Genomic DNA, 12878 nt, shown 5'->3' on the forward strand with positions numbered 1-12878 from the left:
AACGCTATGGTCAACAACATCTATCATATGCCTGTAATGCAAATGCATCATGGAGTGTCGCCAATCTCAACGGATCCCTGATCGTTTCCTCGAAAGAAAACCTATCGTCTGGCTGTTAATCAGGTAACTTTGATGCGGCTATAAGTTGGGCTGCGCCATGAAATCGTTGTACGCTTGTTGTACGAGTTACGAGCAAGGATTGATCGAGCGATGATGAAAAGACTTACGTTTTAGGCAACTAATTAACTCTCTTTGGATATCTATATATCCTTAGATACTGTTCATCAAGCAATAGGTTTTGATTTTGTCAATAGTCAACTAAAACGCTATTTTTAATATGGTAATTATTTGGCAAATATGTGTAAATACTTCGAATGTTGACTTGCTGCTTTGTGTGATGTGTTCACCATCATTGAGAAGCTATCAAGACGTTTCGTAGCTATACAAACTCGAATGGTCTTTGGGGTGGTGTCTGAGTATTAAATTTACTGTCGAAAGAAGTCCAAAAATCCGATTGATCTAAACGAAATCGTGACATCAATTTGGCTGCAGGTGACGGTTTGCATGAACACTATATAAGAAACTTTCTCGAAGCCACAAAAATTAACCAGGTTATGACAAACGCTGCACGCAATGGTCAACAACACACATCGTACGCCTGTACCGCAAATGCATCGTTTAATGCCGCCAATCTCAATGGATCCATGATCATTTCCTCGAAAGAAAACATATCGACTGGCTGTTAATCAACTAACTTTGATGCGTCTATAAGTTGGGCTGCGTTATTTAAACGGTTTACGCTTGTTGTACGAGTTAGCAGCCATGATTGTTCGAGCGATGATGAAAGGCTTATGTTTTTAGGCAACTCTTTTTGAATATCTATATATCCTTAAGTGTTGTTCAGCAAACAATAACTTCTGATTCTATCAATAAATTAATTAAAACACTATTTTTAATATAGTAATTATTATTATATATATATATATATATATATATATATATATATATATATGTTAGATACTTTGAATGTTGATTTACTGCTTTGTGTAATGTGTTCTCTAATCCAACAATGTATGACAACAAGTAAATATAGCGTGAATGCATGCAGAATACCACAACTTACTTCTAACATAAAATATGATAATACAGAGAAAAACATGATAGACCGCAATACTAAATATAGAAATAATTGCATATGCCCAAATTGGAAATCCTGAAAAGAAAAGGGATTAAAAATACTAGAACACCAAATATTAGTCATACATAGTTACCTGATTAAGTTGTATTGCTCTTTTCTTCTGCAGTACTTTGTACGGGTGCCCAAAAAATCGGTTTTCGTACACTCTGGAAACCTTTTTGAGATATGTCTCTGATAACTTAGGATAATATTCATAATAGTGAGAGATAATACACTTATACCATATTAAACATTAAGGTATTTCAATGTATAAATTAATTATTTATTAATTATTTATTGCTTTTAGTCATAACTTAGATTATCATCGACACGAAAAGTCGCCGTTTTTGAAAGAAATCTCTTAGAATTAGGTAGCACAACTGTATATCTTAGGCGCACACCATCGTATTTCTTTGTAATACCATTTACTTTGAGTTTTTTTTGTAAACCGCCTTGAAGATTGTCCGATATTCTTTTCCGTTTGACGTTTATACTGGTTTTTGCGACTGATAGGTAAAATTATTTGCAAAGGCGTTGATGTTCTAACTGTAGTTTTCAGAGAGTACAAAATTGTTTGAATTTCCGTTTATTGGAAATCTTGCGGTACGAATACGATATTTGATCCAACAATACTGTAAAGCGTAATATTTTTTCGTACAGCAGGACATCTATACAGAAACCAGTGATCAATATCAGTTAAGTTGTAACAATTTAGTAACTTTTGTTATTAATGCACTCTGCAGTCTCACTCTCTTAAAAAAATTTGCAAATGCAGGCCAAGCATGCGCCTGACGATTTACCTTTTCTATCTGTTTGACAAAGTACTGTTTGCTCACTAGCGACTGACTCCAAAATAGGGACAACAATAGATATCCGAAAGACAAATAGATGAAAGGTCAAAACCTTGTGAAACATTGCTGAGTCTGAACATAATGTAGACACAACATGGCTGATAACCATAGTACTGCAATTCTCCATACTTTACAAAGAGAGAACTTCTTACTCTAGCAAGGCACAACAAAATTGTGACAAGGTTTTTCAATCTCGCTACCAATAGTCACATTTATCAGAACATACTGTAGGTCTTTGTGTCCTGGCGCGAGTGACACGAACGCGGCGTGATATCTGTAAAGCACACCGCCTTTCAAATATCCCGTACGTCATGACAATATTTTAGCTATTGATATTGTTTCTACGGTAGTTCATTAAGGTAACATTAGTTTGTCTCTGGTCGAGAAAATAGGTACCGGCTAGGCTATGCTTTGCTGCGCTACCGCTTGTATACAGTAAACTCTAGATACCATGTCTTTTTTATCGACTCAATGCAGTTGGGCGGTACCCTAGCTAGTTACGTACATGCTGTTCTAGCAGTTCTGGTCAAATTATATCATGTAATATTGCAATCATCAGATCATTGATTTAAGCAAGACGTATATATAGAGTCTGGAGAGGAAGACAACACCAACCTTTTATTTACGAAATACTTAACTAATTCAAAAATTAAAATTTATATGTACAAAAAATCACACTATGCCGAAGAATAAAGGGCAACTACTTGTCGTGGTCGGTACTAAGATGGTAAACAGTTGAGAAGTTAGGTGTATTTTTGTTTACCACGCGTAGAAATGCGTTAGGTAAGTGTTTGTTTAATCAACAAGGTAATCTATAGTTAGTTACCAAGCAAATGATTTTAAATAAAATTTATAAATTTTGATTTAATTTCTACATACTAGTAGCTGTATTTTCTTAAATTTTTGTTGACGCCATTTATGATTTATTATCCAATATATCGTATCTGTCACGCTTACAATCGTGTTAGTTATGTATGACATTATCTGCATGTTGTTGTCTTAATCTAATTTTAGATTTTAGGTCACCAGTATGGCATGTTCTGCGGGATTGCAAATTCTAGCATTGTCGATATTTGTCAGACAAAAGGACAGTTGGCACAGCAAAATACAGATGGAATCAACAATGAGCGCTGTAGTCCAAACTTTTACATTTAAATCAATAATAGCAAAGTTATAGGTCAGTGGGTCTTCCGGCCATTTCAAATTACAAAAATTTAAAATTTTTAAATTTTAAAGTTTTAAAATTCAATTCTTCAGTTTTTTTGTGTGAAATTTAAAAATTTTAATTTAACGTTACCAATTTTTAAAATTTGCATTGAATTTTCAAATTTTAATTTTTTGAAAAATCAAAGTTTAAAATTTGATTATTTCAAATTTGTAAATTTTTAGGTGCAGTATATTAGAAATTGCTTTGCTGACGAGAAAACGAACGTAGTGTATATATGAACTGATGGCCGGATTTGAACTAACAGAAATTGAACGCTCATCCGTTCTCTCAAATAATTTGAGCACACATCAGAAAAAGAAAATTGAAAGAACGAGTAGCAGTGTACGCGGTAGGGAGTCCATTGGACGGCGTACTGGTGCATTCCAACGCGTGCTGATGCGCTGATTCCATTAAACTAGGCGCGGTTTCTGCTAACCACATCAGCACGTTTCCTGTACCGTTTCTCTGCACCTGTACCTACGCCGCTTCAGACAGTTACTAATTTTTAGTAACTCGAAGTGCATGGTCGCGTCGTTACTGTAGATGTAGGAGTACGATTGGCCCAACTGCAAGTTGCACTTCATGTCTAGATTTTGTACATCACATGGAACACTACCCGATAGCGCAGGTAGAACGTCTACAACCTCATGCTGTGTCTCTCCTGTGCCGTGAGAACAGAACCCACACTGACTACAAGTGAATTACGAGACCAAATAATAAAGGTGGAGACGCACGCAGTGCTCATGGCAGGAGGGGATAGGGAACGTACGTGTACACCGTCCTGCTGACACGCCCGTCCCCTCGACGGTACCGCGTCCAACTACTACAGTTACGTATGCCGTACTGTACCGGCAGACTAGTCGCCAATTCAATACCAACTAACTTTACACAAGCAACGTACTGCATGATCGCGTAGAGATCCTGTAGTATCAGTATCAACATCAAATAGGGGTTTCCTTCTGTTTCGTTGAAGGACGCCCCACTACACATAGATCACACGCACACACAATAAACAACGGATCCGAGTCAAAGACATCGTTTAGCACTCGGTAGGGGTTGATCCTTAGAGTCTGCATGGCTGTCCGGAAACTCGCGTATCTGCCTACGTAGCTATTAAAATTTAGTTAGTCAGCGCTGTCAGCTCTCACGATCCAGGAGAATTTCCAAAGCACCATCGACCACCAACGTAATTGTGCCCTCGACAACCTCGTGATGCTAGCGATCTTGCCGAACATGTGACAGCATTCTTTCACGCACGCGACAAACTTGGGGATTGCCCAACTAATTAGCAGCACGTACAGTATAGGCACATCGTATCAAATTGAGTCACGGATGGACGAGAGAGAAATTCAAGAAATGGTGAAGGCTGGGCTATCGCACTCGAACATAAGTTAGATACTTCGAAGAAGACATCCTGGAGTCAAAGGTTTTTTTGAACGATCCGCTAGACGATTTTGTCATGAGCAAAACATTCATTATCGTTCTGCATTATCTTACTTTGACATGAGGCTGGTAGTCCAGGCAGCTGTTAGAGAAGTAATATGTTCTTTTTACTAAACCCGTTTAAACAGATGGAGACTTTTGCCGTTGTTACACGTCTCTCAGGGGCGTAGGAAGTAAATGAAAACCGGTCCGGCCTAGCGCGCGCTAGTGGGCTGGGCAATGTAGCGCACGCTAGTAGATGGGCGGGACAACTTTAATTAACGAGAACTATAATGACAGCCATGTCTCCGAGCCTGTACAGTACCTTCAACTGACGTCTGGAGAACGCAAGGCCGACGCACAAAGTACTGCATGAGCAGAAATATATTACTTATTTAATCGGCTATACCCTTAAAACGGAAGTTGATGCCATTGAGCGTCTGGCGAAAGTGCATATTTCAAAAACCGGTCCGGCCATGGCCGGACCGGTCGGACTGGACGCTACGCCCCTGTCTCTACGTAGGTTGGTCCAGCGCACGGAAGAAAGATGATGAAAGGGTATCTTCAAGCAGGAGGACTTAGAGTTGGTGACAAACGCATTGGACGCATTCTAAGACAAGTTGCTCCTGGATAACATGGAAGGAGGCAGCAACTAGCTCATCCGCAAATAAATCTTGTGCCTTACTAGGCTCAATATCCTGGACACAAAACTCGGTTTATTGTGTGTGCGTGTGTGCGTGTACTCGATGTCTAGTGTGGGGTGTCCTTCAGCGATACAGGAGGAAACTCCTAATTCATGTTGATACTGATACTAGAGGATCTCTAGTTGCGTGTTGTTGCATTCTTAGCTAGGTAGAGACTCTGTAGAAAGGTTACAAACGTTATTCACGCGATCATGCAGTACGTTGCTTGTGTAAAGTTAGTTGGTATTGAATTGGCGACTAGTCTGCCGGTACAGTACGGCATACGTAAATGTAGTAGTTGGACGCGGTACCGTCGAGGGGACGGGCGTGTCAGCAGGACGGTGTACACGTACGTTCCCTATCCCCTCCTGCCATGAGCACTGCTTGCGTCTCCACCTTTATTATTTGGTCTCGTAATTCACTTGTAGTCAGTGTGGGTTCTGTTCTCACGGCACAGGAGAGACACAGCATGAGGTTGTAGACGTTCTACCTGCGCTATCGGGTAGTGTTCTATGTGATGTACAAAATCTAGACATGAAGTGCAACTTGCAGTTGGGCCAATCGTACTCCTACATCTACAGTAACGACGCGACCATGCACTTCGAGTTACTAAAAATTAGTAACTGTCTGAAGCGGCGTAGGTACAGGTGCAGAGAAACGGTACAGGAAACGTGCTGATGTGGTTAGCAGAAACCGCGCCTAGTTTAATTGAATCAGCGCATCAGCACGCGTTGGAATGCACCAGTACGCCGTCCAATGGACTCCCTACCGCGTACACTGCTACTCGTTCTTTCAATTTTCTTTTTCTGATGTACTCAAATTATTTGAAAGAACGGATGAGCGTTCAATTTTCGTTAGTTCAAATCCGGCCATCAGTTCATATATACAACTACATCCGCTTTCTCGTCGGCAAAGCAATTTCTAATATACTGCACTTAAAAATTTACAAATTTGAGATAATCAAATTTTAAATTTTGATTTTTCAAAAAATTAAAATTTGAAAATTCAATGCAAATTTTAAAAAAATGGTAACGTTAAATTAAAATTTAAAATTTCAAAACAAAAAAATTGAAAAATTGAATTTCGAAAATTTAAAATTTAAAAATTTAAAATTTAAAATTTGAAATGGCCGAAAGGGTCAGTGGGTCTTTCGGCCATTTCAAATTTCAAATTTTCAAATTTTCAAATTTTAAATTTTCAAATTTTAATTTTTTAATTTTTTAATTTCTAATTTCTAATTTTTTTACATAACTTTTTTTTTAAAATTTGCATTACATTTTCAAATTTTAATTTTGGAAAAATCAAAATTTTAAATTTCATTATTTCAAATTTGTAAATTTTTAGGTTCTGTATATTAGAAATTGCTTTGCCGACGAGAAAGCGGACGTAGTTGTCTAGATGAACTGATGGTCGGATTTGAACTAACAGAAATTGAACGCTCATCCGTTCTTTCAAATAATTTGAGTACATCAGAAAAAGAAAATTGAAAGAGCGAGTAGCAGTGTACGCGGTAGGGAGTCCATTGGACGGCGTAGGGGTGCATTCCAACGCGTGCTGATACATTGATTCAATTAAACTAGGCGCGGTTTCTGCTAATCGCATCAGCACGTTTTCTGTACCGTGTTTCTGCACCTGTACGTACGGCGCTTCAGACAGTTACTAATTTTTAGTAACTCGAAGTGCATGGTCGCGTCCTTACTGTAGATATAGGAGTACGATTGGCCCAACTGGAAGTTGCACTTCATGTCTAGATTTTGTACATCACCTAGAACACTACCCGATAGCGCAGATAGAACGTCTACAACCTCATGCTGTGTTTCTCCTGTGCCGTGAGAACAGAACCCACACTGACTACAAGTGAATTACGAGACCAAATAGTAAAGGTGGACACGCAAGCAGTGCTCATGGCAGGAGGGCATAGGGAACGTGTACGTGTACACTCCTGCTGACACGCCCGTCCCCTCGACGGTACCGCGTCCAACTACTACATTTACGTATGTCGTAGTGTACCGGCAGAATAACCGCCAATTCAATACCAACTAACTTTACTCAAGCAACGTACTGCATGATCGCGTGAATTACGTTTGTACTGTATCGTACCCTTTCTACAAAGTCTCTAATTAGCTAAGAATGCAACAACACGCAGCTAGAGATCCTCTAGTATCGGTATCGACATCTGTTAGGGGTTTCGTTGAAGGACGCCGCCACACTACACATAGAACGCACGCACACACAATAAACAACGGATCCGAGTCAAAGACATCGTTTAGCACTCGGTAGGGGTTGATCGGTAGAGCCAGAGACAGAATTCAGATGTCCATGGCTGTCAGACTTCAAGCACAAGACATCCCAACTGTAGATGATGCTGTTCGATCATTTGAAGGAGAGGGAGGAGTTCTAAATAGACTTTCTGAATTCAGTACGGACCGCATCAGATGCGACCATGTTCGCCAAGTGAGATTACAAGCCTTTACGTTGAGATTTAGTTTTGATAACTTTTACTCAGAAACAGTCAACGGCCGTTGGCAGCAACTACATGACTCTTGGCGCTACTATTATCACCTTACAACTACCTTCTAATAGCATCTACAATATCATATACAATACGCCAATATGATGTAATACCATAATTTAGCCCGTGACTCAATTCGATACGATGTGCCTATACTGTACGTGCTGCACGGCGGTATAGGTTACAGTTAATTAGTTGGGGAATCCCCAAGTTGTTCGCTGTCCGGAAATTTAGTTAGTCGGCGCTGCCAGCTCTCATGATCCAGGAGTATTTCCAAAGCACCATCGACCACCAACGTGATTGTGCCCTCCACGACCTCGTAACGCTAGCGATCTTGCCGAACATGTGACAGCATTCTTTCAACGCACGCTCTACCGATCAACCCCTACCGAGTGGTAAACGATGTCTTTGACTCGGATCCGTTGTTTATTGTGTGTGCGTGCGTTCTATGTGTAGTGTGGGGGCGTCCTTCAACGAAACCCCTAACAGATGTCGATACCGATACTAGAGGATCTCTAGCTGCGTGTTGTTGCATTCTTAGCTAATTAGAGACTCTGTAGAAAGGTTACGATACAGTACAAACGTAATTCGCGCGATCATGCAGTACGTTGCTTGTGTAAAGTTAGTTGGTATTGAATTGGCGGTTATTCTGCCGGTACAGTACGACATACGTAAATGTAGTAGTTGGACGCGGTACCGTCGAGGGGAGGGGCCTGTCAGCAGGAGTGTACACGTACGTTCCCTATGCCCTCCTGCCATGAGCACTGCTTGCGTGTCCACCTTTATTATTTGGTCTCGTAATTCTCACTTGTAGTCATTGTGGGTTCTGTTCTCACGGCACAGGAGAAACACAGCATGAGGTTGTAGACGTTCTATCTGCGCTATCGGGTAGTGTTCTATGTGATGTACAAAATCTAGACATGAAGTGCAACTTGCAGTTGGGCCAATCGTACTCCTACATCTACAGTAATGACGCGACCATGCACTTCGAGTTACTAAAAATTAGTAACTGTCTGAAGCGCCGTACGTACAGGTGCAGAAACACGGTACAGAAAACGTGCTGATGCGATTAGCAGAAACCGCGCCTAGTTTAATTGAATCAATGTATCAGCACGCGTTGGAATGCACCCCTACGCCGTCCAATGGACTCCCTACCGCGTACACTGCTACTCGCTCTTTCAATTTTCTTTTTCTGATGTACTCAAATTATTTGAAAGAACGGATGAGCGTTCAATTTCTGTTAGTTCAAATCCGACCATCAGTTCATCTAGACAACTACGTCCGCTTTCTCGTAGGCAAAGCAATTTCTAATATACTGGACCTAAAAATTTACAAATTTGAAATAATAAAATTTGAAATTTTTGATTTTTTAAAAATTAAAATTTGAAAATGTAATGCAAATTTTAAAAAAATAAAAAAGTTATGTAAAAAAAATAGAAATTAGAAATTAAAAAATTAAAAAATTAAAATTTGAAAATTTAAAATTTAAAAATTTGAAAATTTTAAATTTGAAATGGCCGAAAGACCCACTGACCCGAAAGACCCACTGACCGTTATAAGTGGTATTTTGCTAAATTTGTGAATATTAATATAAATGAAATGATCTAATCTTTGGAGGTGTTACGTAGTTCAAACTCGTTCTTGTGTGATGGTGTAACTAAAAACATTATTGTCGATGTGAGACATTTTACGTAAGAATTTGCTTTCTGATACGGTTTTATAATAATATATTTCACATTGTACCAACAGGTACATTCTCTCACAAATGAGAGAAATATACGTATAAACCCACACACATACACATAGACACATCAAAAACAAACAGACAGCTAAGTATATAACAGAGAACGTAATTCCTTCAGCGAGATGGCAAAAAATTAGTATGCACATCTACAAAAGACAACTTATCTCTATAGACTTTCCACGATAGTCCTCTATCTAGGCCAATTCTAGAGTCTAGTGACCGTTTCAACGATAAAGCTTGTACTGTTCGAATCTTTACTGACGCATTGAACATTCAATTACCTAGGCGCTGATACAGTGAGTCTCTCCATCGAAGACCAAGTCCCCGTCGAATGCCTTTCCTAAATATGGCGTCAACTGCCATTCGCAATTATTTCCAGGCAAGCATTCTGTACATAATAATAATGTAAAATATCGTTCGCAGAGTGATTTAGATTTGTAACTTTCTATACAATTAGCGTTTGCTTTGACTTCGTACACTCAACTTTCTGATTGCTGTACGTTTGGTACGTTGAAAAATTGACTAATGCCTTGTCAAAGTGACAAAATCGTAGTTCATAATGTGATTAAGTTAAATTGCATTGTATGTTTATTGTACACGTGACTGACACTGTGACGTCGGCTCAGACTCAATATCAATGCTTCTGTAAAGCAGTAGAAACATCGGCTGCTTAGATGTATATATTTGTTGTTAAAAGTTATAGATTGCTATTATTTTAGCAGTCCTAGTCAAATCAATTTTAACATTTAAAATTATATACGATATTTTATTTGACAAACGGATGATTTCTATCAATCATGTGAACATCAGACAAGGTTCAGGTCTACTGTTGTTGTGGCCGGTAGCAACAATTTATAGACCAGTGTATATATAATTAAGTGTCCTTACGTGAAATGCTTTCGCTATTAAATCGTCTGTGTAACATTGCAGCCTTAACTAGTCGATTACCAGTTAACTATTCAAAATTAAAATTTTACAAAGATGTAATTTGAATTTTAACATAACCTCATACTCGTTTCTTTGCAATGTTTGATGAATAAGGTCTGATCTTTGAGAAATATGCGAAGTGTTATGTCTCTGCTTCATGCTTATTGTTAATAATTTAATTATTTTGACATTATTTCTGTGTTTCTGTTTAAACCGTCTTTTCGATTTTATGTACGTAAATTTCAATCGGTTTCAAGCTCTTAATTTGTATTGCATGTAAAGTTTTCTCTATTTTTGCAAAAATGCATTTAATCATTTTATACTTCACTTCCGATACATCCTAAGCTGAAACAGGTCTGCACTAGTTCCTTAAGGTTAAGCGGGTTTTGTCATCCAACGAAGTTGAAGTGCAAACCTCTATAGCAACAACATAGTTGCGCCAATTGAAGAATTAAACTGCAGCTCCGTAGGCTGGATTTTCTTGAATAGCAAAATCGGATGGTTCAACATAAGATGACTCCAGTCTCACTTGCCTTACTTGATCTTCATTAGGTATGTATTCATAGACATGGCTAGACTCCTCATTCGTTGGATTCGATGGCTTCACTCCTCCATCACTAAACATAATTTTAGTTAGTATATATTGTAACTAGTTAATTATATATTGTAAGTAGGTAATTGTATATTGTTACTAATTAATAATATACTCCAACTACACAATTGTGTTGTTTCAATAGTAACATAATAATTATTTTGTATAAAATATGCATTTGAACATAAACAAGAAATCATATATAGAAACAGATCTTTATAATACACCTTATAATAGAGACGTAATTTTATGGATAAAGGAAATGACATCGATCGGTTAAGTCTATATCTAATGACTGACTCTTTGCAAACGTTTGCAGCTGCAGATCGCTCCGCCACCACAGAGAGGCTATCAAGACGTTTCCTAGACAAACTCGAATTGTCTTTGTTGTGTAGTGGAGGAGTATCAAATTTGCTATCGAATGAAGTACAAAAATCCGATTGATCTAGACGATAACATGACTTAAATTTTGCTGCAGGTGACAGTTTCTATAAGCAAATCATACGCATCTGTAAGAAACTTGCACGAAGCCACAAAAATTAACCAGTTTATGACGAATGCCGCGCGCAATGGTCAAAACATAATTATATCGTATGCCTGTACTGCAAATACATCATGGAGTGTCGCCAATCTCAACGAATCCATGATCATTTCCTCGAAAGAAAACATATCGTCTGGCTGTTAATTAAGTAACTTTGATGCGGCTATAAGCTGGGCTGCGCTACGAAAACGTTGTACGCTTGTTGCACGAGTTATCAGCCATGATTGATCGACCGATGATGAAGGGTCTTATATTTTAGGCAACTCTCTTTGGATATCTATATATCCTTAGATATAGTTCATCAAACAATAGTTTCTGATTCTATAAATAATTAATTAAAAATATTTTTAATATAGTAATTATTTGGAAAATATTTCTAAATACTTTGAATGCTGACTTGCTGCTTTGTGTGAGGTGCTCTCTAATCCAAAAATGTACAAAAATATGTAAACAAAGCGTGCGTGCATGCAAAATACCACAACTTACTTCTAACATAAAATATGACAAGACAGAGAAAAAATATGACCGCCGCAATACTAAAAATAGAAATAATTGCGTACGCCCAAATCGGAAATCCTGAAGAGAAATAGCTTAAAAATATTAGTACACCAAAAATTTGGTCATACATGGTTACCTGATGAATTTGTATTGCTCTCTTCTTCTGCAGTGCTTTGTGTCGTTGCACCGATTATGTATGAAGAAACAGGAGATGATTCGGACGGTTTCAGAGTACCGAGTGCATTGTAAGTACTAATAGGTGGAGTATTAGATTTCATGTTTTGAGGATTTGGAGTGCCTGCGATGTGCAAACAAATACTCTAATTATGCGTTCTTCGTTCATGTCAATTGTTTAGTGTAAAGTCAACTAACTTTGAAATTTTGGAACACTAATTGTAACATTTGACTGTCCAAAACAGTTTTCTGCTGCCACAGTAACTTTTTCTGCTTCTTTGACGTTTTGAAGCTCAAAGTAGACACAGTTTTCTTCTAATTCAACGGAACTGTTGACGATTTTGTTGGCTTGTTGATCAATTTTCAGAGAAGGTTTTGGATTTCCGGTAACGTTGAAACAAGCTTTTACACGAGATTTTGAGTTACTCATAATAATGGTCGATTGCTCTGAGATTGTGGGAAGATCTGTATATGCGCAAAAATTAAACTCTATTACCATTAACTAGTAAAATATATGTTTAATTGGGGGCATATCTCGTACGGTTGAAAG

At 38.2% G+C, this 12878-nt stretch overlaps 1 protein-coding gene across 1 annotated transcript; it reads right to left on the minus strand.

Annotated features, from left to right (window-relative positions):
- Positions 1-10823: 10823 nt before the first annotated feature.
- On the minus strand, positions 10824-12299 carry LOC134177548 (uncharacterized). Its single transcript, XM_062644329.1, has 3 exons — positions 12143-12299; positions 12041-12077; positions 10824-11140 (listed from the first exon to the last, which is right to left on the minus strand). Exons 1-3 carry the CDS (start codon positions 12282-12284, stop codon positions 10975-10977), a joined length of 345 nt encoding a protein of 114 aa, XP_062500313.1. The 5' UTR covers positions 12285-12299; the 3' UTR covers positions 10824-10974.
- Between the last annotated feature and the right edge of the window lie 579 nt (positions 12300-12878).

This window comes from Corticium candelabrum, chromosome 3 (assembly GCF_963422355.1).
Source record: "Corticium candelabrum chromosome 3, ooCorCand1.1, whole genome shotgun sequence".
Classification (NCBI taxonomy): domain Eukaryota; kingdom Metazoa; phylum Porifera; class Homoscleromorpha; order Homosclerophorida; family Plakinidae; genus Corticium; species Corticium candelabrum.